Source organism: Leuresthes tenuis, unplaced genomic scaffold (assembly GCF_036924035.1).
Source record: "Leuresthes tenuis unplaced genomic scaffold, fLeuTen1.0.hap1 SCAF_2, whole genome shotgun sequence".
Taxonomy (NCBI): Eukaryota; Metazoa; Chordata; class Actinopteri; order Atheriniformes; family Atherinopsidae; genus Leuresthes; species Leuresthes tenuis.
In genome coordinates this window covers 2,735,244-2,757,989 of record NW_027325356.1, presented here as the reverse complement: position 1 = coordinate 2,757,989, position 22,746 = coordinate 2,735,244, and the positions used below count along the sequence as shown (strand labels likewise).

Below are 22,746 nucleotides of genomic sequence, written 5' to 3'. Positions count from 1 at the left end.
GGAGGAGATACGGAGCCCACCTGCATGACCGTGACATTCATGCTCGGGTCAGGTACCATTAAAATACTCCCCAGCGCCATAAAAAAGCTGTTCTTTACACCTTGGCAGACTTTGCCCTCTTGTGGCTGCATGGAAGCATTACATCAAACATGAAAATCATGAATAAAACATGAATAAAACATCCTGTCATCAGCTCTCAATGATGGAAAGTACAGATGCCCACATGGAAATATTATTCAATTAGTTTCAAACAGGTTTTATTCAACTGGTCTTTTTTTTTTTAGAAAAAAGTCAATTAATACAAAAACCTAATTTCTTTAATAGGTGGAACAGGTTCTGAAGTGCAACAGAAACATAAATCTGTAATTTGTTCATTTATTTGAACCTTTATTCAACACAGAAGAACAAAGAAGTGATTTGAGGTTACCTGCTGCCAGGTGAGGGTGTCAGGATTGGGTATAAAAGCAGCTTCCACCAAAGGTTCAGCCTCTCCAACAAGGATGGGTCGTGGCTCACCGCTTTGGGCCAAACTCCATCAGAGAATCATCAATAAGTTCAGGAAATATTCCTCAGAGTCAGACTGTAAAGAACTTTGGTCTTTCAGCATCTACAGAGCAGAATATTGGGAACAGATTCAGGGAGTCTGGGGAAATCTCAGTGTGGAAAGGCCAAGGACAGAAAGCCCTGCTGGATGAGCTCGGAGCCCTCAGGCAGCACTGCAGGAGAAACCGTCAGGCCACCATGATCCATACAGCCACATGGGCTCAGGAGGAGCTGGGAAAAGCATTTCCACTCAACACAGTCCACGGCTGCATCCAGAAATGTGAGCTGAAGCTGCATCACACCAGGAGGAAGCCATATATCAGCTCTGAGCAGAACCACGGCCCAGTTCTCTGGACTCCAGCTCATCTCAGAGGGACAGAAAGACAGTGGACACGTGTTCTGTGGGCAGATGAGTTTCAGCTGCTTCTGGGAAAAACTGCTGAGAAAGAGCATCCAGGCTGTTCTCAGAGGAAGGTTTAAAGCCAGCGTCTGTGATGGTCTGGGGCTGCAGCAGAGTCCATGGCATGGAGGGCTTCATCTGGGTGAAGGTACCACTGATGCACAGCTGGATGTTGGAGTTCTGGAGAGACAGATGCTGTGATATAACACAGTGGAACTCTGCATTGGGCTATTTTAAAGTTTAAAGAAGTAGTAAGAAGTTTCCACCTCATTGTGATCTACATTTCTACCATATTCCCTCATTTCGGGGTTTCAGAGGTAACTTCACCCTGTTTATTTCTGTAAAATCTGACAGGAATAGTTCATTTTCTCTCTGCTGAGGGCCTAAAACCTGCTACTTGAAAGCAGAAGGACTTCTTCTGTTGTTGGGGGGGCAGTGACTTTGTGTCCCTGTGTGTCTCCAACATCTGGACCTGCAGGAAATCTTTTGCCCCATCTTTCCAAACGCTTTGATTTTTCTTCCTTCAGCCAGTAAAAGACACACTCGCTGCCTCTTCTTCTCTCAGGCTTCATCCACTGTTTTGTCCCCTGTTGTCTCGAAGCCTCGCTGCAGCGAGGCGGCTTCTTTTCCCACCTGATGCAGCGTTCTGAAATCAGGCCCATCAGCTTTTTAAAAACTCTCTTTAAACTTTATCCACTGAGTGGGAACAGTCCAGGCTGGAGAAACGTCAGCATGTTGTTTTGAGATGAAAACACAGTCATGATTTTACAGTTTATTAGATTTCAATGAGCAAAGACTCTTGTTGGTGCTTTTTAAAACACGATCTGATCTGATTGCACTCATTTGAATGTCTCAAAACTGTTGTTGTGTGCAGAATGTATCCTGAAAGGTTGAGACAGGAGGTGCAGTGTGGCTTTCCTCCTGACTGTGGAGCAGTGGACCAGCTCTACCCCCTCGGCAGGATCCTGGAGGGTTTATGGGAGTTCGCCCAACCAGTCTACATGTAAATGGTAATTGGTAAATGGACTTGTACTTGTATAGCGCTTTTTCTAGTCTAACTGACCACTCAAAGCGCTTCACTACATGCTGCATTCACCCCACTCACACACACTCATACAGCACTTAACTACGTGCTTTTTCCTAAGCATTCACACACATTCATACCCCCAATGATACACTGGGGGAGCAGCGTGGGGTTCAGCGTGGGGTTCAGTGTGGGGTTCAGTGCCCAAGGACGCTTCGACATGTATCTGGGGAAGCCAGAGTCGAACCACCGACCTTCCGATTGGTGGGCAACTGCTCTTCCTCCCGCCCCAACATGTGTTTTGTGGACTTGGAGAAAGCGTTCCCCCGTGGAGTCCTGTGGGGGGTGCTCCGGGAATATGGGGTGCCGGACCCCTTGATAGGGGCGGTTCGGTCTCTGTTGGGCCGGTGCCAGAGTTTGGGCCGCATTGCCGGCAGTAAGTCGGATACGTTTCCGGTGAGAGTTGGACTCCGTCAGGGCGGCCCTTCGTCACCGATTCTGTTCCTAACTTTTATGGACAGAATTTCTAGGCGCAGCCAGGGCGTTGAGGGGGTCCGATTTGGCGACCTCAGAATCGGGTCTCTGCTTTTTGCGGATGATGTGGTTCTGTTCGTGACGCGGCTGGGATGAGAATCAGCTCCTCCAAATCCGAGACTATGGTTCTCAGCTGGAAAAGGGTGGAACGGTCTCTCCGGGTCGGGAATGAGATCCTTCCCCAAGTGGAGGAGTTCAAGTATCTCGGGGTCTTGTTCACAGTGAGGGACGAATGGAGCGTGAGATTGACGGCGGATCGGTGCAGCGTCTGCAGTGTTGTTCTGCACCGACCCGTCGCTGTGAAGAAGGAGCTGAGCCAGAAGGGGAAGCTCTCTATTTACTGGTCAGTCTACGTTCCCATCCTCACCTTTGGTCACGAGCTGTGGGTAGAGACCGAAAGAACAAGATCGCGAATACAAGCGGCCGAAATGGGTTTCCTCCGCAGGGTGTCTGGGCCTCCCTTAGAGATAGGGCAGGGATGTCAAACTCCGGTCCTCGAGGGCCGCTGTCCTGCAGGTTTTTAGTTGCTTCCCTGCTTCAATGCACCTGATTCAGATCAATGCATCATTAGCAGGCTGCTGCAGAACTTAACAATCTTTCAAAGAGATCCATTTAATCTGGATCAGGTTGAAGCAGGGAAGCATCTAAAACCTGCAGGACAGCGGCCCTCGAGGACCGGAGTTCGACATCCCTTAGAGATAGGGTGAGAAGCTCAGTCATCCGGGAGGGGCTCGGAGTAGAACCGCTGCTCCTCCACATTAAGAGGAGTCAGATGAGGTGGCATCTGGTTAGGATGCCCCCTGGACGCCTCCCTGGGGAGGTGTTCAGGGCCCGTCCCACTGGGAGGAGACCCGGGGAAGACCCAGGACACGTTGGAGAGACTATGGCCTGGGAACGCCTCGGGGTCCCCCCGGAAGAGCTGGAGGAAGTGGCCGGGGACAGGGAGGTCTGGGTTTCTCTGTTAAAGCTGCTGCCCCCCCCGACCCGACCCCCGGATAAGCAGCAGATGATGGATGGAAGTTGAGAAATTAGAAGGAACATGCTGCAGTTCACTGAAGAAAGTGAAGAAATTAGACTTTTTTCCTCCCGTTGGACGTTTTTTTACCTTTAATACGGCATCAATAACATGATTATTGCTGCATAAAAACACTGAAGAACAGTCAGAAGGATGAAGACGTTTAACAGATTTTATTAGCTTCTGTTTGATGGTAAAAGGTGACCTGAATGAGTTCACCTCTGACACAGTATTGCACCAAGTTCAGCTTCGTGTCACCGGGAGGCCGACGGCTTCGCCGGCTCTTAAAAATAGAGGCAGTGCAGAAAATATGTCCATTTTTCAGTAGTTTCACCATAAATAGATTCAGTTCATTGTTTCGCTCGTGAATCACATCATTATGTACAGATCATAACAGCAATGGAACTGGATCAATTAACAAGCCAGGAAGGATAAGAAGACACATTCTGGCTCGTTTCACTCTCTTCTTACATCACATCCAGGAGAAATGTACAGAAAAACATCAGCCAGAGAAGATAGAAAGGCAAATATACATCCAACTGTACAGGAAAACCTTAAATACACACAGTCTGTACTTTTCAATGGCAACTTTAAGGCCATTTCAACACCAACTTTACGCAGCTGTTAATCTGCCAAAGTACGAACACCTTTGGCTTTACAGTTTAAAGGGAACGGGGGGCGGGAGCGGTGTAGTGCTTCTGAGCTTACATCCCATGATTATGTACACATTTGGAGTTTCAGTGCATAGTTTTAACTCAGCATTACGATTATGTGCAACGTATGAAATCAGGCAGGCAGGTAAAGAAGCAGCTGGTGTGTGTTGTGCATGTGTTGCAGACAGCTGGAGAGAGACGCCTTTTAACGCTTTTAACTGAGGGTGGATGTGGCTTTCCGTACCTTCGGGTTACAACCAGTGAGGCTTTCTCTTCTCCTTTCTAATGTAGTGTCAAATAATGAGAAAGAAAGGAGAAACAAGCCCAACTGAAGCTTCCACAGTGAGAAAGCAGAGGGAGAAAACGCTTTAAGGCTTGGTTTAAACAACGTTTAAAGATAGAATCAAACTAAAGAGTCCAAAGATGTTCATTAAAAAAAAAAAAAAAGAATTGTACAATTAAAACTGACAACTTATAAAAGCTGACATGCTCCACTTTCCGTTTAGTTGCCAAAACCAGGGGAGCAGCTGATTGTCTGACCTCTGGTGGCCTTACCCAGAGCTGGAGTGACCCTGCAGAGCATCTCCAGCTCCCTGAACCGAGGCTTTTTAGCGTTTTATCCCATATGACACCGGCGGTTTTACCCGTCAGGCCTTCCTACAACGCCCCGGCGAGGCACATGAAGACGAGCACGTGTATCGTCAGCAGGTAAGCCAGGAAGAAGTATCGTGAGCGGGCGCGACTCGTCAGCAGCCTGGAGAAGTAGAGGCTCCGGCCTCTGAGCCACCGTCGACACGCCACCATCCCGCCTTTCACCTGCAGCAGCAAACAGCCGTCGTCAGGGAAACAGCCTTAATATGACGAGTCGCCTGCTGTCATCCAACAACATTTCAGCACTTTGTTGGCAGCAGAAAGGGGAAACAAATGCAGGCCAGGAGTGGAACCCAGACAACAAACTACAGCAGGGGTCGGGAACCTATGGCTCGCCAGCCAGGTGTGGCTCTTTTGATGATTGCATCGCAGATAAAACTAAATATTCTCACTTGTTTTAATCCATCCATCGATTTTTCATGTCCTGTTCAGGGCTGCAGGAGCATTATTTTAATTGGATGATACTGGACTACGTTGGCAGCGTAAAACAGGTAAACGCCCCCTTTTGAATCAGTCTGCTCGGTCGTTAGCTCAAAGCTAACCCTTCGACGAAGAAAAAAAGATGACGAGTATCGTACATTTCAGGCCGAATGGACTGAAGAATTCGCCTTTGTGGAGGGAGCAAATTCTGCGGTGTGTCTAATTTGCAAAGACAAAATTACATCGATGAAACGGTCGAACGTAAAGCGGCACTTCGACACGCGCCATGCTACCTTTGCATCAAAATACCCGGCAGGAGACGGCAGAAAGAAAGCGAGCCGAGAGCTACTAAAATATATTATATGGCTCTCATTGAAATAAATTTCCAAATTCTTTGCTTTCATGGCTCTCTTAGTCAAAAAGGTTCCCGACCCCTGAACTACAGCATCTGAGCAGGAGGCGTCTGCCTAACCAGTGGAGCTATTCAGGGGTTTTTATTCTCTGGTGCAGCAGAAACATTTTATCCCACATTTGTGTGTCAGATATACTCTTTGCTGTCAGGGATGCGCTCAGAGTCATACGTTCATAACCTGTGGAGTCTGCAGCAAAGCAGCAGGAGAAGCCGAATAGCTTAGCAACATCAAGCTACAACTCGGGCTGCCACAAACCATTATTTTAACAGTCGACAGATTATTTTTTTAGATTACTCGACTAATCGAATCGTACGTGTATTGAATGTAAAACATGCAGCTTATCGCACCAGGAAGCAGCTGCTCTTATATAACCATCATTAGCTTTCAGCTTGGAGGGTTTAAGGTAGATGCTAACTAAAAAAAAGACAATTAATATCATAGTTCATTAACCCTTTAATGAAATATGCAGCTTGTTGCAACAAACAATTATTTAACTGTGTAGCAAACACACAAAAATAAATACTTAAGTTTTTTAGGTTTTTCTTTCCTTCATTTGTTTCTGGCATCAAACTCAGCTGCATTTAAATCAAATGAGGCACCTGAAACTAAGGAATTATTCACTAAAAGTTTTGGTCTCACTGACTCTAATATAACACCAACATGTTCAGTTTGGACTCAGTCAGGACATTTGCTTGCTGAGGTGTGCATGTAGCTAGCTTTGAATCAAAGCCGCCCATTGAAGATTAACGTACTTTTTAGCACTGAAACGTAACGTTAGAAAACATTAGCGTTCCTATTCAAACACGTCACTGTTATAATGTTACAGAAAACACATGAAATATGTGCGCTAAGGCTAATTAATCATCATCGCTAATGTTAACGTTTACAGCTATCAATATGAGTAAGTGGCAAGCTAACTCTCTGTTTACGCTAATTTTAGCAGCTAACTAGCCAGTTAGCTTACCGAGATGACGGTCCCTCTTCACAATCAGCCACAACAACATGCTTCCTGTTCAGGAGCTCGTGCAAATTCTGCCTTACAGATACTGCATTGCACACATTTATCTTTAGTTTTCTTAAAAATGCTCCCACACTTTTGAGCTCTGTTGCCGGGTAGCCATGATACCAGAGCCTGTCTGGTTTAACTTCCTGTGACATCACAGCTGACCTCGGTTACCACGACTGCGCATGTGTGTCAAGGACAGAAACGCAGCAGCTTTGAGGGAAAAATAAAGTTTGAAAAAGGAAAAAGAAAAAAAAAAAAACGACATCAACTATTAAATTAGTCGTCAATGTTTTTAATAGTCGTCTAATGGTGACGAGTCGACTAATGGTGGCAGCCCGAGCTACACCCAAAACCAACCGTAGAGACTGTAACATATCAAAAATACCTCAAAATAATAACAATAAAACAGAATAAAAGTACCTTTCGTGTTATTAGAGGCTGATTGGGGTTGAGAGTCAGAGCTTCCCACTCCTCCTCCGTTTCCATCTCGATGCTGAAGTCTCTGGACAGACTGGAACCGACCCTGGAGCACAAAAACAGTATTTTAGTGGTCAGCTCTGGGTCTGTGAGCAGGAGGCAGGGAGGCGTTGGCGGCTCACCTCTTTGATCGATCTTCAGCGAGACGCAGAGCCTCCTCGGCGGCCTCTCTCCTGGCTTTCTCCTCTGCCAGACTCAGCTCCACCTCAAGCAGCCTTCATACACAAACGTTAATATTTCCAAAGCTTTAACCAGAAGCTACAAAAGATGTAGAAAAGAAAAAAAAGAAAAGAAAAGAAAAAACTGAAAAAAAGAAAGAAAAGAAAAGGAAAAAAAGAAAAGAAAGAAAAGAAAAGAAAAAAGAAATGAAATAAATAAAAGAAAAAAAGAAAAGAAAAAGAAGAAAAGACTGAAAAAAAGAAAGAAAAGAAAAGAAAAAGAAGAAAAGACTGAAAAAAAGAAAGAAAAGAAAAGAAAAAGAAGAAAAGATAAAAAGAAAAGAAAATAATAAAGAAAAGAAAAGAAAAAGAAGAAAAGAAAAAAGAAAAGAAAAGAAAAAAGAAAAGAAAAAAGAAAAGAAAAAAGAAAAGAAAAGAAAAAAGAAAAGAAAAGAAAAAAGAAAAGAAAAAAGAAAAGAAAAAAGAAAAGAAAAAAGAAAAGAAAAAAGAAAAGAAAAGAAAAGAAAAGAAAGAAATAAAAGAAAAAAGAAAAGAAAAGAAAAAGAAGAAAAGAAAAAAGAAAAGAAATAAAGAAAAGAAAAAAGAAAAGAAGAAAAAGAAGAAAAGATAAAAGAAAGAAAAGAAAGAAATAAAATAAACAAAGAAAAGAAAAAAGAAAAGAAAAAAGAAATAAAGAAAAGAAAAGAAAAAAAAGAAAAAAGAAAAGAAAAGAAAAAGAAGAAAAGAAAAAAGAAAAGAAATAAAGAAAAGAAAAGAAAAAGAAGAAAAGATAAAAGAAAGAAAAGAAAAGAAGAAAAAAATAGAAAAGAAAAGAAAGAAAATAAACAAAGAAAAGATAAAAAGAAAAGAAAGAAAGAAAATAAACAAAGAAAAGAAAAAAGAAAAGAAAAAAGAAATAAATAAAAGAAAAGAAAAAAAAGAAAAAAGAAAAGAAATAAAACAAAGAAACAAAGAAAGAAAGAAAAGAAACAAACAAAGAAACAAACAAAGAAAGAAAAGAAAGAAAGAAAAGAAACAAACAAACAAACAAACAAAGAAATAAAACAAACAAACAAAGAAAGAAACAAAGAAAGAAACAAAAGAAAGAAAGAAAAGAAAGAAAGAAAAGAAACAAACAAACAAAGAAATAAAACAAACAAAGAAAGAAACAAAGAAAGAAACAAAAGAAAGAAAGAAAGAAAGAAAGAAAGAAACAAAAGAAAAAAGAAAAGAAAGAAAAGAAATAAAACAAAGAAACAAAGAAAGAAAGAAAAGAAACAAAGAAAGAAACAAACAAAGAAAGAAAAGAAAGAAAGAAAAGAAACAAACAAACAAACAAACAAAGAAATAAAACAAACAAACAAAGAAAGAAACAAAAGAAAGAAAGAAAAGAAAGAAAGAAAAGAAACAAACAAACAAACAAACAAAGAAATAAAACAAACAAACAAAGAAAGAAACAAAGAAACAAACAAAAGAAAGAAAGAAAAGAAACAAACAAACAAACAAACAAAGAAATAAAACAAACAAACAAAGAAAGAAAGAAAAGAAAGAAAGAAAGAAACAAAAGAAAAAAGAAAAGAAAGAAAAGAAATAAAACAAAGAAACAAAGAAAGAAAGAAAAGAAAGAAAGAAACAAACAAACAAACAAACAAAGAAATAAAACAAACAAACAAAGAAAGAAACAAAGAAAGAAAAGAAAGAAAGAAAGAAAGAAACAAAGAAACAAAAGAAAGAAAGAAAGAAACAAAGAAACAAAGAAAGAAAAGAAAGAAAGAAAGAAAGAAAGAAAGAAAACTCGTCTCCTCACCTTTCTCTGAGCTGACTGGACTCAGCAGATTCACTCATCATGGAGTCGTCGTTCCTCTCCTGCGGGGCCCCTGGAGCCACCTCAGTATAAACTGAGCCCTGCTGGGGGAGAGGGGAGCTGGTTACTGCCTTCACTTTCACAGCCGGACCCCACAGAGAGACGCCAAACAGAGGGTCATGTGACGCAGCAAATTACTCTTACCAAGTGTCCGAGTGAAGGGACTCGTCAAACAAGAGATAATAAGAGTCTATTTCACCTTCTGCAGGAGGAACCGTACGGTCAGAATCAGCAGGTGTTCTGGGTCTTTTACCTGCGTCTGGCCTTGGGTTTGGCCTTCCAGCCAGTGGCAGCGATTCTGGGTGTCCCGCAGGGTTTGTGAGACGGACCTCAGCTGAGCTGCAACAGAACCTTTCTCCTCGACCGCCTGCTGCAGCTGCGGGGAAATAAATGGAGAGGAAACTGGTTGCATTATAATTGGCTTGAACTGGGCCTTTTAGGGCCTCGCCTCATGGTTTCTGCACAGTTAAACCTCACATTACAGCTGGTTCTAACCACCAAAGAGACGTAAAACCCTCCCACGGGACCTCAGCTGCTTCTCACCTTGCTGTTGATCTGCTGGAGGTAGAGATCCCGCTGCTGGATCTCATAAATGCAGCGTTGCAGATCTCTGTGCAGCTGGATCCTCTCTGCGTCTAATCGACTCACCACCTCCTCCAGTCCACCCTGAGCCGCCAAAGCAGCCGTTTCCTGCTGTACGAAGGCGAGGAATTACAAAGAAAAAGGCCAAAGTGAGTCTGGATTTGGAACAAATCAGCACAACAAAATGACATTTTCTGTCAAATGAAACAACATGAAACAGTTTAAGTATGAACTCAGGTCACAAGACAAAAATATCACTTTAAGCTCAATTATTAGAAGTAAGAAAGGACAAGAACACCGATAACTGTTAACTGTGCGACTTTCAGAATGAGCTAACCAATCAAAAGCATCAAAGTTTTCAACTAAAAGTTCAAATGAGGCTTAAAATGGGACTTTTTTTCACTTGAGACTAAGCAAAGGAAGAAAAAAAATGAAGTAAATGACATTTAAACACATGCAGAATGAGCTGTGCTGTGTAGAAAGCCTCTATAAGCCCCCCGATAGCAACAATAACAACAACACAGCAGCTATGAGCTAACAAAGCTATAGCACACGTTCATTCATTCATTCTTCTTAAAGTATTGGTGAAATAAAGACAGATAATGCCTTATTTAGAGGCTGCATCCTCTAAGCCCCGTTCACTCCGTTATATGGATCTCCAGTTATCTAAATATCTTCAGAAGGACGCAGACTTTCACCAAACTGTTCTCAGTGAGCAGATGAACGTATTTCATGCCAGAAATAAGGTTTAAAAACACCGGAGTTCCCCTTTAAACACTTCTCCTGCGGTTTTACTTCAGCTTTCTATTAAAGAAAAGCTAAACTTTGATGGAAAGCGTGAGAATGTTCAGATAAAAGTCAGAAGTGAACTCACCTTAACCGTTTGGGGGTCCTTCCTCTCAGCTTCAGACCTGCAGGTCAGAGAAACCTTTAGTTTCTGAGGATCCACGACCGTTTCTCTGCCTCTTTAACCAACCAACAGCAGGAATTCAACAGCAGCAAACACATAAAACCTCCTAAAAAACCTTAAAAAGCAGCTGCTCCACACAGGAATCCCTCTTAGCCCAAACTAAGCTTCATTTCACATCCTGGGTGCTTTTTACCTCAGATCTGCAGGTTCTTCCTGGTGGACGGTTTGCTGCAGTTCGTCAGCCTTCTGCCTCCTCACCTGCAGACAGAAATAAATCAGTAAAATACAGGAAACGCCGTCGGTGAGAAAGAATGCGTGCATCCCAGCAGAAAGAAACGCCATGCATGAGGAAGCGATGGCTCGTCACACAACAGAAAACGTCTCTCATGCTGTTTGTGAAGAGAACCACGACAGATGAGGTGCAAGCAACAGCCAAACTTAAACCAAGCCGGTGACCTGACTTACCAGCCCGTCTTTCTCAGCCTCGAGGGCCCTGAGGTTTGTGCTAGCTACAGTCTCTGGGCTGGACCCTCGCCTGGCCCCGGCCAGCTCCTCCAGCAGCCTGTCGCGTTCGTTTTGCAGGCTGGCCATGGACCTGGAGAACGCCGACAGCTGCCTGCCGTAGCTGGTATTTTCCAGAACCACCCGTTTAAGCTCTCCTTCCTTCTCCGATTGGGCCTTCGACAGGTCGTCCAGCAGCCTGCTCAGCTCTGCAGGTGCATCTCTGCTCTCCACAGCTCTTAATCTTTGAGCCAGGATGTCCCTTTCTGTTGCAAACATGGCCGAATCCGAGGAGGCGTCCTGCAGACCGCGCTCAGCCTTGTTCACGGCGGCCCGGCTCTCTCGGAGTTCTTCGTCGTATCGGTTCCTGAGGACCTTAAAATCCTCGATCAGCTGGTCTCTGTCGTTCTGTAGAGCAGCCATAGCTTTGCACAGAGACTCATTTTGAGCCTTCACCTCTTTGCTCTGGGACTTTGCTTCCGATAGCTGCTGCTCCAAACCGAGCAGCTCTTTGGCGAGCTCCGACGCTCTCTGATCCGCCGTCTCGCGCTCATTCCTCATCGCTTGCACCTCCCGCTCAAACTTGTCCAGCTCGGCGTTGTAGGTGTCCTCGGCTTCGCCCAGTTTTTTGTCAGTTTCTGTTTCCAGCACTTGCATTTTGCCCTTGAGCTCGTCGGCCGTGACTCTCTGGGAGAGCAGCTTTTGCTGGAGGTCGCTGCACTCAGCTGCTTTCGCCGCCACGGCTTCCTGCAGGTCGGCGATTACTCTGCCCTCACTGGTGGAGGCTCGCTCCTCCTTCTGAGTCAGCATCTCATCTTCCAGTTTCGACACCTGAGCTTTAAGCTTAGAGTTCTCCGCTTTTAATGCACTGCTTGCTTCCTCTTCCTTTTGGAGCTCCAAACGAGATTCTCGGTGCTGCTTTTCGGCTGCAACCTTGTGGTTTTCCAGGTTTTTGATCACATCCTGCTGCTTCTTAAGCAGCACCTTCAGCTGGTTGTCCTTGAGGGATAAAACCTGATTCAGATCCTCTCTGTAGCGCACCAGCTGAGCCCTGAGCATGGCGTTCTCAGAGTTCAGATCGTCCATTTGATGCAGCAGCTTCCTTATCTCGTGTTTCAGGCCTTTGCTCGCACCGCCTTCCCCCTCAGGAGAACCCTCTCTCCCCTTCAGTCCTGACTGACTCTTTGCTTCTAGCATTCTGCACTCTGACACCAGCCTCTCCCGTTCACTCTGTGAGGACACCAGCGTGTTCTTGAACGACTCCATCTTAGCTGCCATCTGCTGCTTTTCCTGGACAGATCTGCTCACTTGAATCTGCAGACTTTTGACCTTCCCCTCGAGTGATCTCAGCTCTTTGTCAGCCTTCTCCCTTTGGTAGCGGAAAGACGTCAGCCTGTCCTCATAAACTGAAACCTGCGTGCGATAGTTAGCCTGGAGCTGTTCCAGGTACCCGGACATCTGCCCGTCCTTACAGGAGAGCAGGGCGGAGATCTCAGCATCTTTGCCCTGCAGCAGCGTTTTCAGCTGCAGAGAGAGGCCCTCCTGCTTCTCAAAGTCAGCCTGAAGTTTGTCGTGCCGCGTCTGTAAAAGGCCCAGCTGAGCCTCAGCGTCGGCGCTCATCTTCTCCATTTGCTGCAGGTGAAGCTGCAGCTGGGAGATCACGTCTTGTTTGTCGGCGAGCTGCTGGTTCAGTGCGTCTTTCTCCAGCTTGTTCCTTTCAACCTGAGCACCGAGCTCCTGCAGCTGCACGGTCAGGAGCTCTGCAGCCTCGCTCAGCTCTGCATTGGTTGCACTCAGGACAAACAGCTGCCTCTGCTGCGCAGCTGCAGCAACAGAATACTCATTCACTGTCCTTTCCACTCTGGATTTCGTCACTCGAACTTCATTAAGCTCTGTGTCTTTTTTCCTCATCTCCTCGAGGAACCTTGTGATCATGAAGCCCTGCTCCAGGAGCTGCTTGTCCTTCTCATGCAAGCTCCTTTGGTACAGCTCGTTCCAGCGTTTGGTGGCATCGGCCCCTTGTGGCGTGGCAGATAGAGCAGACATCTTGGCCTCATTAGTTTCGGCCGCTCTCTTCAGAGAGTTGATCTGGAGCTCTTTGGAGTCCAGCTGCTGCATCAGCTCATCGACTCTTTGACTTTCTCGATCTTTTAGGCTCCTCAGCTCATCGACCTGCTGCTGAAACACAAACTGGTTCTCTGTGTAAGAGTTTCTCTGCGTTTCATCCCCACTGTGAGGGGATTTCGTGGTCTCTGTGGTCTCAGACTGCTTTTTCTGCTGGGATACCTGGAAAGCCAGCCGGTCTCTTTCAGTCTCAACGCTCACAATCTTCTCTTTGGCCTCCTGGAGGAGGTTCTTGTGTGAGATCAGCTCAGCCTCAACTTGCTCGTTTCTTTCCTCTTGAGCTGAGATTTTCTCTGAGCTTTTCTTCAGCTCTTTCTCCAGCAGCTTCAGAGAGCTTTCCAGGTCTAGGATCACTTCCTGGTAGGTAATGCAGGTTTGCTGGAGCTGGTTTATCTCCCGGTGCTTTTCTTTCAGCAGCTCTTGCAGTTCCCTCTTCACATTCTTGGACCCTTCGCTGCCTCTCTGAACCGTCTTGAGCTTCTGCTCCAACTCCCGCACCAACTTCAGCTGCTCCTGCTCTTTTTCCTGCCGGACTCGATCACTCGTCTCTTTGCTGGCTGCCAGCTGAGCAGACAGCTGCGAGTTCTGAGTCTGCAGATCACCGACAGACTCGGTCAGCTCATCAATCCTTTCCGAGGTCTTCAGGATCACAGTTTCCAAATATTCGTTTTCATTTTTCACTTTGTGGGAAACCTCTTGGGCGTTTTCCAGCTCCTCTTGCAGGAGCGACTTGTCGTCCTCTAAGATTCTCACCTTCTCATTCAGACTGATGCTCTCTTGGCTGTGCTTATCAATAATAGCTTTGAGCTCCTTCATGGCATCGTCTTTCTTTCCTAACTGCAATTCGTGGTCGTTCTGCATCCTTTCCATTCTCTCACAGAGACTCTGCTTCTCTTTTTGCAGCAAGTTGTTGATCTCCAGTTGGGCGCCAAGTTCTGTCTTCTGAGCCTCTATCTGGGCAGTGAGAGAGTTATTCAAACCCAGTGCTTCATCCAGTTTAAACTGCATGCTGTTTGCATATGCATTGGATTCCAAGGTCTTCTCTTCCATGGAACAACCAGCTGCTGCAAGTCTTTCTGCCAGTTGGCCGTTTTCAGCCTGCATCTGAGCAAGTTGCACTCGCAGAGCCTCTGAAGACTCTCCAAGCTGGCTGATCTCTGCCTCCAGTTGCTGGTTCTTGTCTCTTAGCTCAAGCATTGCCATTTCGTGGTTTCCGTCAAGTTCTTCCAGTTCCTTTCTAATTTTCTGATTCTCTTCCTCCAACTCCTCGACCCTCTGCCGCTGCTCTTTGGCAAACTCGTGCATCCTCTCTTTAATGCTGTCATTTTCCTGCTCCAGCTCTCTGGCCTGCTTCTCCAGCCCGGCCACCTCGGCCCCGTGGCTGTGAATCTTTCGGAGGGCCTCCTGCCGGTCTCTCTTGGCCCCCTCCAGAAGCTGCCTCATCTTGTCCATCTCACTGCTGACGTTCTCGTAAGCTTGCAGCAGAGACTCGTACTCCTGTTTGAGCTCTGCATGCTTCAGCTTCCACTTGGACAGCTCCTCTGTTTGGGAGTCTTTGAGGGACTCCAGCTGGCATGAGAAAGCCTGTTTCTGCTGGGTGATGCTTTCGATGGTCAGCTTCAAACTGTCGCAGGCTGCAGAAAGACTGTGGTTCTCATTCAGGATGCGCTCCACCTCGCAGCTGAGGTCGTCTCTCTGTTTGATGACCGAAGACACAGAGCTTTCCAGGTTCAACACGGAGGATTTCAGATCCAAATAGTCTGCTTCTTTCACTTCTTGTCTCTCGGACAGCTTTTCCAGTTCTTCCTTTAGCGTGGAGTTTTCTTTCAACAGGTCTTTCCTGGAAACTAAAGCTGCTTGAAGTTTCCTGGTCAGAACGGCGATTTTGTTTTGGCTTTCCGGATTATTCCTTCGGCTGCCATCCTCCTGAGACTTCTGAAGCACTTCAGCCTCTGCTCTCATCTGCTCAACGGTAACTTCGTGCATTTTAATCTGCTGCTGCAGCTGCAGCTCCAGTGCAGCGATGAGCTCTTCTCTTTGGGAGAGTTGAGCCTGAGAAACCAACAGAGCCTGGTCTCTCTCCCTCAGCTTCCCTTCCTCAGCACAGACTCCATCCTCCTGAGACTTCTGAAGCACTTCAGCCTCTGCTCTCATCTGCTCAACGGTAACTTCGTGCATTTTAATCTGCTGCTGCAGCTGCAGCTCCAGTGCAGCAATGAGCTCTTCTCTTTGGGAGAGTTGAGCCTGAGAAACCAACAGAGCCTGGTCTCTCTCCCTCAGCTTCCCTTCCTCAGCACAGACTCCATCCTCCTGGCTGCTGCACCTTCTCTCCTCAGACTCCTTCAGCTGCTGGCTCAGCACTGTGATCTCCTCCCTGAGTTCTCTGGTTAGTCTCACAGAATTGTCTTGTTCCTGCTTTAATGAGTCCAGTTCTCTTTGTGTTTCATTAGAATTCATCTGTGCTTCTTCCAGCTCTTTGGTCAGAGCATCATTGTCCTCCCTGAGCCGAGTCCTTTGAATGTTTAACATCTCTAAAGATTCCTGCTGGACTGAAGCAACGGCAGGTTCCTCTTTTAGAGTACTCTGAGGCTCATTTTCCTGCATTAAAATGTGGTTCCTCTGTTCATTTGACTGAGTCTCTAAAGCCGTGTTTTTATCAATGAACGCCTCCCCAGACTTGCTGGTTTCCTCATATTTCTCAATCACTTCTGTTTTCTCTTGTATTTCAGCGTGAGCTTTCTCTAAGTCACTCTGCGCCACGTGCAGCTCAGATTTCAGGGCTTCCTCTCTTCCTTCCATCTCTCTGAGCGCCTCGTCTTTATTTGCCATTTCAACATTCGTTTTCTCAAACCTAGATGTAACATCTTCCAGCTCCACTTGCAAGTGTGACAGAGACAGGCAGAGGCTTTCCTTCTCAGCCAAAGACGTCTTTAGGTCTTGGAGAGTTCTGTCTCTCTCCTCAACGAGTTGTCTTAAAGTGTTCAGTTCCTCCAGAGAGGAGGACTGGCGGAGGCCTGCCAGCTCCCTCAGCTTCTCATCCAGGCTCAGCTGGATGGCGTTCAGCTCGTTGGTCTGCTGGCAGTGCTGCTCCAGCAGAGCCTTGTAGTCGTCCTTTAGCTCCGCCAGCTCTTGGGTCAGTTTCTTCTCGCTCTCCTGAGCTTTCTTCATCGTCTCTTTGCGAGCCAGCAGCGCCGCCTGAGCCTTTTTCTGAAGAGTCGCCTTCTCTAACTTCATCTGTGAAAGCTCAGCTGAGGACGACTGGTCTTTCAGCTCCTCTTTACAGGTCTTGATTTCACCCTGAAGCTCTTCTAATCTCAGCATCAACCCACTTCTTTCTTGCTTAAAGGCTTCTTCTGTGGACTGCAGCTGCTCGATGGCCGAGTCCTTCTCCCTGATTATTTGCAGTGTTTCACACAAACTCACTTCTTTTCCATCCAAAGTGCTTCGCAGCGCTCGTTTTTCAGACTCGAGCTCCTCCACGAGTCTTTGGGCCTCTGCTTTGTGTTTCTCCTGGAGGAGAATCTGCTTCTCCAGAAGAGAAACCTGTTGCTCGTGCATCTCTGCGGCAGCTTGAGCTTCATGTAACCGATCCTGTAAAGCTGAGAGCTCCCCCTTATCGTTCACACTCTCTTCTCTTTGCTTTTCATATTCATCAATTCTTCTGAGCAAGTCTTTCCTCACAACCAGAGCAGCTTGCAGCTTCTTCTTCATGGCCTCCTTTTCTTTGGAAACCTTAGCAAGCTCTCGCCGCAGCTCATCTTTAACTTTACTCAGCTCGAGCTTCTCTGAGTTTTCCCTCTGAGAGCGTGCGGTTTGTTCCTCTAACTGCTCAGAAACCTCCGCCAGCCTCTGCACTGAGGCTTGGAGAGCCTGCTGTGTGCTTTCCAGCTGCGTTAACAGAGAAATATTTTCCTCACCGAGCTTCATTCTCTCGTTTGAGGCGGACTCCATGACTTGGGCGATGGAGGCGTCTTTATCCTTTAACTGCTGACTCAGTCCAGAAAGTAGTTCCTTCTGCTGACTCATGTGAATGCTCATGGAACTGATTTGCTCCTCCTTTGCTGTGACTTGAGTGTGTAAAGAGGTGCATTGGATGGAAGCTTCCTTCGTTTTCTCCACCTCTGCATGAAGCTGAGTCTGTAAACCCTCTGCAGTCTTCTGCAGGAGGGCGATTCGCTGACTCTGCTCATCATTGTTCCTCTCGCCTTCGTTAAGGATCTTCTGCAGATGTGCAGCAGTTTGAGCCAGCTCACTCTTTAAAGCCTCCACCTCAGCCTCGTGACTCTCCTGCACCCGCTGCATCATGTCCTGTAAAGCTGGAGCAGCAGATCTCTCAGCTGGGGCTGAGGAATCCCTCTCAGCACCGTCTCTTCTCCTCAGAAGTCTTTGTAAGCCGTCTTCCACGGTTTTCAGAGCCTGTTGCAAGCTGTGGTTCTCCGACTCCTTTTCTTGGATAGTTGCTAAAACCTTCTCCAGTTGAATCCTGGAAGCCGAGGCCTCCAGCTCTTTGGCGCTCAGCTGATCAGAGCCCCGTCGAACTGCAGCAGAAGCCTCTGCTAGCTTCTCCTGCAAACTGTCCAAGTCCTGCTTCAAAGCATTAACTTTAACATCTTTAGACTTCATTTCAGTTTCAAAACTTCCTAACTGCTCTGCCAGCAGACTCCTCTCCTGTTTTTCTCTATCCAGCACCAGCAGCCACTCTTTCTCAGAGTCCTGCAGAATTTGTTCTATCTTTTGAATGTTTTCTCTTAACCGACAAACTTCTTCATCTTTGGCACTAACCTTTGCTTGCAGGCTCTGCTTCTCAGACTCCACTGTGTCCATTACTTGCTTCATGCTGCTGGACCTGTGCTCCATCTGAACCTGCGTTGCCCAGACTTCGCGGTGCCTCCTCTCCAGCTCTTCCTTCTCTGCCACAAGCTTTCGGACTTCCCCCTGTAAATGTGTGTTTTCTTCGCTGACTGCGGCTTGCAGCCTCTGATGCTCCTCCTTTGACAGACGAAGCTCCCCGCTGAGCCTCTTGTTTTGCTCCTCCACTTTCTGCATCTCTGCCAGCAGCTGGGACGCGTGTTTGGCCTGAGCTGAGTACTGACTGTTTATTGCATGCAGAGCCATTTCTCTCTGCTCCAGGTTTTCCGTCAGCGCGTTCATTTGTGCCACGACCTGAAGATGCTGTGACTTCAGCCTTTCCAGCTCCACGGTCAGCAGAGACACACTTGCCTGATGAGATGCAAAAGCTTCATCCTTTTCCTGGGCCAGACTGCAGTTGGAGGCTTCGGTTGTCTTCAGCCTGTCCTGAATGTCAGATAGCTCATTTCTCAGTGCTTCTGCGGTGCTTTTTGCGGTTTGTCGTTCCCTGTTGGACTCATCCAGTAATGTGTGAAGCTGGGACGCCTCGTCGCTCCTCTGAGAAAGCTGCTTTCTCACATCTTGGACCTCCTCTAAGGCGGAGGCATATTTGTCCTGGAGGTTGTTGAAGGCACTTTGTATTTCACCTGCTGACCTCTTCAGGTCTTCTGATTCAGTGGCCTTTAACTGAACCTGACCCTGCAGCTGTGACACCAGCTCCGTGCTTTCCATGAACTGACTTCTGAAGAGCGAAGCTTCGTCCACTCTCCTCTGAATCTCTTCAACAGACTTCGATTGCTCCGAAAGTGCGACTTCTTTCTCTTCCACGGCCCGTTTGAGGCCGTCGGCTTCAGACAGCTGTGCTTGGAGAGAGTTGCTGAGCTTTGAGACGGATTCCTCCAGGTGTGAAACCTGCTCTTTCAAGCTTTCGCACTGTGCCTCTTTGGCTTGATACTGAAGCTCCTTTTTCTCCAGGGTATCTCTCAGAGAGCATGACTCTGAGGTGAGACTCTCGACTCGAGCTCGGAGTCCACAGACTGCTTCTTCCAGCTCTGAGACTTGCTGCTGTAAGCCGACGTTGTCATCGGCTCTGTGCTTAAGCTGCTCCGCCTGCTCAGAGATGCGAGCGTGGAGCTGCTGGATCAAACTCTCCTGCTGCGTCAGGGCGTCCTCTTTCTCCTGCACGCTCACGTTAAGCGTCTCCTTGGACCGGACTTCAGCTTTCAGATTTGCGATGAGCTCCTGTGCGTCGGAGAGCTCGGTCGCTGTTTTCTGAAGGTCACATTTCAGTCTTGTGTTCTGCTCATTCAGTGCTTGCACGCTGGCTGTAAAACCAACTATCTGCACCTTCCGCTGGTCCTCCTCCTGCTCCAGCTGCTGCCTCTCTGCAGCGAGTCCCTGCACAGAAGCCTGGAGGCCGGTAATCTCAGCCTCCATCTCTGCAGCCTTCTCATTCATGGCCCCGAGCTGACTGCTGAGTGAAATGACTGATTCGTTACGTTTGTTCAGCTCCTCTTGGTGGTGCTGGAACTGGTTTGTTAGCTCTGCTAAAGCCTGGTCCTTCTGCTCGATCTGCTGCTTTGACTCGGAGCACTTTAGCCGGAGCGATTCGACCTCTCCCTGCATCTTCGACAGGAGTTCTTTCTGCAGCAGGGCTTCTTTCTGATAAGCGCTGCATTCCTCCACTTTCTGCTGAAAGGCCGAGTCTTTCTCCATAAGCCCCGACTTCAGAACCGACCCCTGCTCCTGAAGCATGGATACGGTGTCCTGAAGCTGCACCAGCTGGTTCTGCTGAGCCTCCAGCTGAGAGTCTCTGTCAGTCAGGGACTCCTGTAAACCCCGCAGCTCTTCTGCTTTTTCCTGCAGTGTTTTTGACAGATTAGCACATTCACTTGTTTTCTCCAGCAGACTTGAAGAGTTGGACTCTTCACTTTCTTTGAGAATCTTTTTCAGTTCGTCTGCTGTGATCTTAAGCTCCTCCTTCTCCCTCATCAAGCCATCAATCATGTTCTGACTGCCTGAGATTTGGATTTCAAGCTTGGAAGCTTTCTCTTGGAGGAAACTTCTCTCAGAGGTGAGCTCAGAAGCAGATTTGGAGTTCTTTGCCAGCTCTTCCTGTAACCTTTGCTTATCTTCTGTCAGCCGGCTGAACTGCTCTCTGAAGCTGGACTCCTGCTCTTCAGCTGCCGTCAGCTGCCTGTTAAGCTCAGACACCGTCTCCACCTGCTGAGCGAGCTCGTTTTCTTTGGACTGGCAGGCAGAGAGAAGCTTGTGCTTTTCCTCTGTGAGCACCTGGATGCGGCTGTTTAAATGCTCCCGGTCCGTTTCCCTCGCCTCAGCCTCGGACTGCAGCTTTCTGCCACTTTCCTCCATCGCACTGATCTGGTCACTCAGAGACTTCACGGTCTCATTCCTTTCATCCAGTTCATCTTTGTACATCCGGCTCTTCTGTGTGGAGCTTCTCAACATCTCTTCTCTCTCCTCCAGCTGTTGCCGGAGCTGTGAGCTTTCTCCCTGAAGTGAATCAGCGTCCGCTTGCAGCTTGGATGTCAGCTTTCTCTGAGTTATAATCTCACTCTGCAGACCGTCGCATTCTTCCTGCTTCTCTTTCAACATCACATCCCTCTCCATCAACCCACGCTTCAAACTGGACAACGTTTCCTCCAGCTGTGTTTGCAGGCTTTGTTGAGTCTGGACTTTTTGCAGAAGATCAGCAGCAGTTTGCTCCTTCTGTGGCACGACGAGCTGCAGCTGCTCCACCTCAGAAGTCAAGCCCTGCACCCGCTGCTGCAGACCGGTGACCTCCTCCTCCCTGACCCTGAGTAACTGGTTGAGACTGCTACATTCGTTTGTTTTAGCCAACAGGATCTGGGAGTTTGAGTGTGAGCTTTGCTCCAGAACCCGACTTAACTCGCTGTTACGAGCGGTCAGCTCCTCCTTCTCTCTCTGCAGCTCTTGAATAACGTTATCATTTTCAGAGCGCTGCGTTTCCAAAGCACAGATTTGTCCTTGCAAAGACTCCATCTGGGCTGTAAGCTCTGAAATGTGTTTTACATGTTCAGTTACTTCCACTTCAAGGCTCTCTTTCTGCTGTGTGAGGCAGCGCACTTCAACCTCCAGGCTGCGGTTAAGCTCCACAGCAGATGAAACCTTTTCATTCAGCTCTCTGGCTTCCTGCTTCTGTAGGTCAAGCTCCTCGTTTAGCCCCTTGAGCTTCTTCTCCAGCTGCAGTTTTTCGGTCTTCATGCTTTTTAAAAGGCTTTTGAGTTTGGAGATACTCTCAGATTTGCTCTTCAGGTCACTGCTCAACTTGTCATTTTCTGAACTGCACACTTGTAATTCTGTGCTGAACTTCTGCCTCTCGTCCTCGGCCCGTTTATCCGCTGCCTTCAGTTTGTCTTCCAGTGATGCGACAGCTTCCAGTTTCTCCTGCACCGCCTCCCTGATGCGCTCCTCTTTCTGCATTTGCTCCTCCAGTTGTTCGGTTAATGTCTGAACTTGGCCGTTATATTTCTCCACCTGAGCCAAAAGCTTGTTTTGCTCCTCCTTGGAGGATTTCAGCTCCTTTTCATACGTCTGCTCTTTATCAGCGAGCTCCTGCTGCAGCTTCTCCTTGCTTGCATCTGCGTCTCTCAGCTGCGACACGAGCCCCTCCGACTCCTCTAACCTTTGAGCAGATCCCGTCAGCTGTTCCTTCAGGGAAGTGATGTGCGTTTCACATTCAGAAAGATGGTTACGATGGCTCACAATCTGTTTGTGGATCTCCCCTCGAAGGTCCTGAATGGTTTTCTTATCGTCTTCAGCCTGCTTTATCAGATGTTCCACCTCAGACACTTTAGATTCTCTTTCCTCTCTGGCGTTCACCAACTCTGACTCCGTGTCCTTCAGCTTGCCAACCAGCTCTGTGATCTTGCTGTTCAGGGTTTGCTGGTCTGAATTCTGAGAGTCTCTGATAACCATAGCCTCCCGCTCTGCCTTGCTCAGAGCATTTTCTACCTGGACCAGGTTCTCCTCTTTGAGTTTTATCTCCTGCTTTAGGACTGTGATCTGTTCTGCGTACTCAGCCATGTTACCAGCCAGGCTTGATATCTCCTTGTCCTTTTCCAACAGAATATCTTTCAGACTGTCGATTTCACGCTCACAGCTTTGAAGATCATGGATGAGTTGGGCTCGTTCTTCCAAGTGCGCCGTGTTTAGTTTGTCCAGGTCCTCGTTTGTCTGATCAAGCTCCACTTGTAACGTCTCTATGGTGGCCTCTTGTTTCTGTGCCTGCAAATAATTAAATAAAATGACTTTAGAGATTTTATAGAGCAAAGCAAAGCAAAGCAGTCCCTTTAAAGGGGAACTCTGGTATTTTTAAACCTTATTTCTGGCATGAAATACGTTCATCTGCTCACTGAGAACAGTTTGGTGAAAGTCGGCGTCCTTCAGAAGATATTTAGATAACTGGAGATCCATATAACGGAGTGAACGGGGCTTAGAGGATGCAGCCTCTAAATAAGGCATTATCTGTCTTTATTTCACCAATACTTTAAGAAGAATGAATGAATGAACGTGTGCTATAGCTCTGTTAGCTCATAGCTGCTGTGTTGTTGTTATTGGCGGCTATCGGGGGGCTTATAG

The 22,746-nt window shown here is 46.9% G+C and overlaps 1 protein-coding gene across 4 annotated transcripts in view; it reads right to left on the bottom strand.

The window, feature by feature from the left end:
* Positions 1-3,674: 3,674 nt before the first annotated feature.
* The window catches only part of LOC140301400 (uncharacterized), a 44,487-nt gene continuing 25,415 nt past the window's right edge, over positions 3,675-22,746 (bottom strand). For 3 of the 4 annotated variants that reach the window (XM_072379805.1, XM_072379808.1, XM_072379807.1), the window contains 9 exons: positions 11,116-22,392; positions 10,844-10,908; positions 10,615-10,651; positions 9,702-9,851; positions 9,412-9,534; positions 9,102-9,202; positions 7,259-7,351; positions 7,080-7,182; positions 3,675-4,985 (listed from right to left, as the gene is read on the bottom strand). In XM_072379805.1, the coding sequence (XP_072235906.1) occupies positions 4,827-4,985; positions 7,080-7,182; positions 7,259-7,351; positions 9,102-9,202; positions 9,412-9,534; positions 9,702-9,851; positions 10,615-10,651; positions 10,844-10,908; positions 11,116-22,392 (12,108 nt within the window). In that variant the 3' untranslated portion in view covers positions 3,675-4,826. The remainder of the gene's footprint in view (positions 4,986-7,079; positions 7,183-7,258; positions 7,352-9,101; positions 9,203-9,411; positions 9,535-9,701; positions 9,852-10,614; positions 10,652-10,843; positions 10,909-11,115; positions 22,393-22,746) is intronic. The other variant, XM_072379806.1, reaches the window with a different exon arrangement.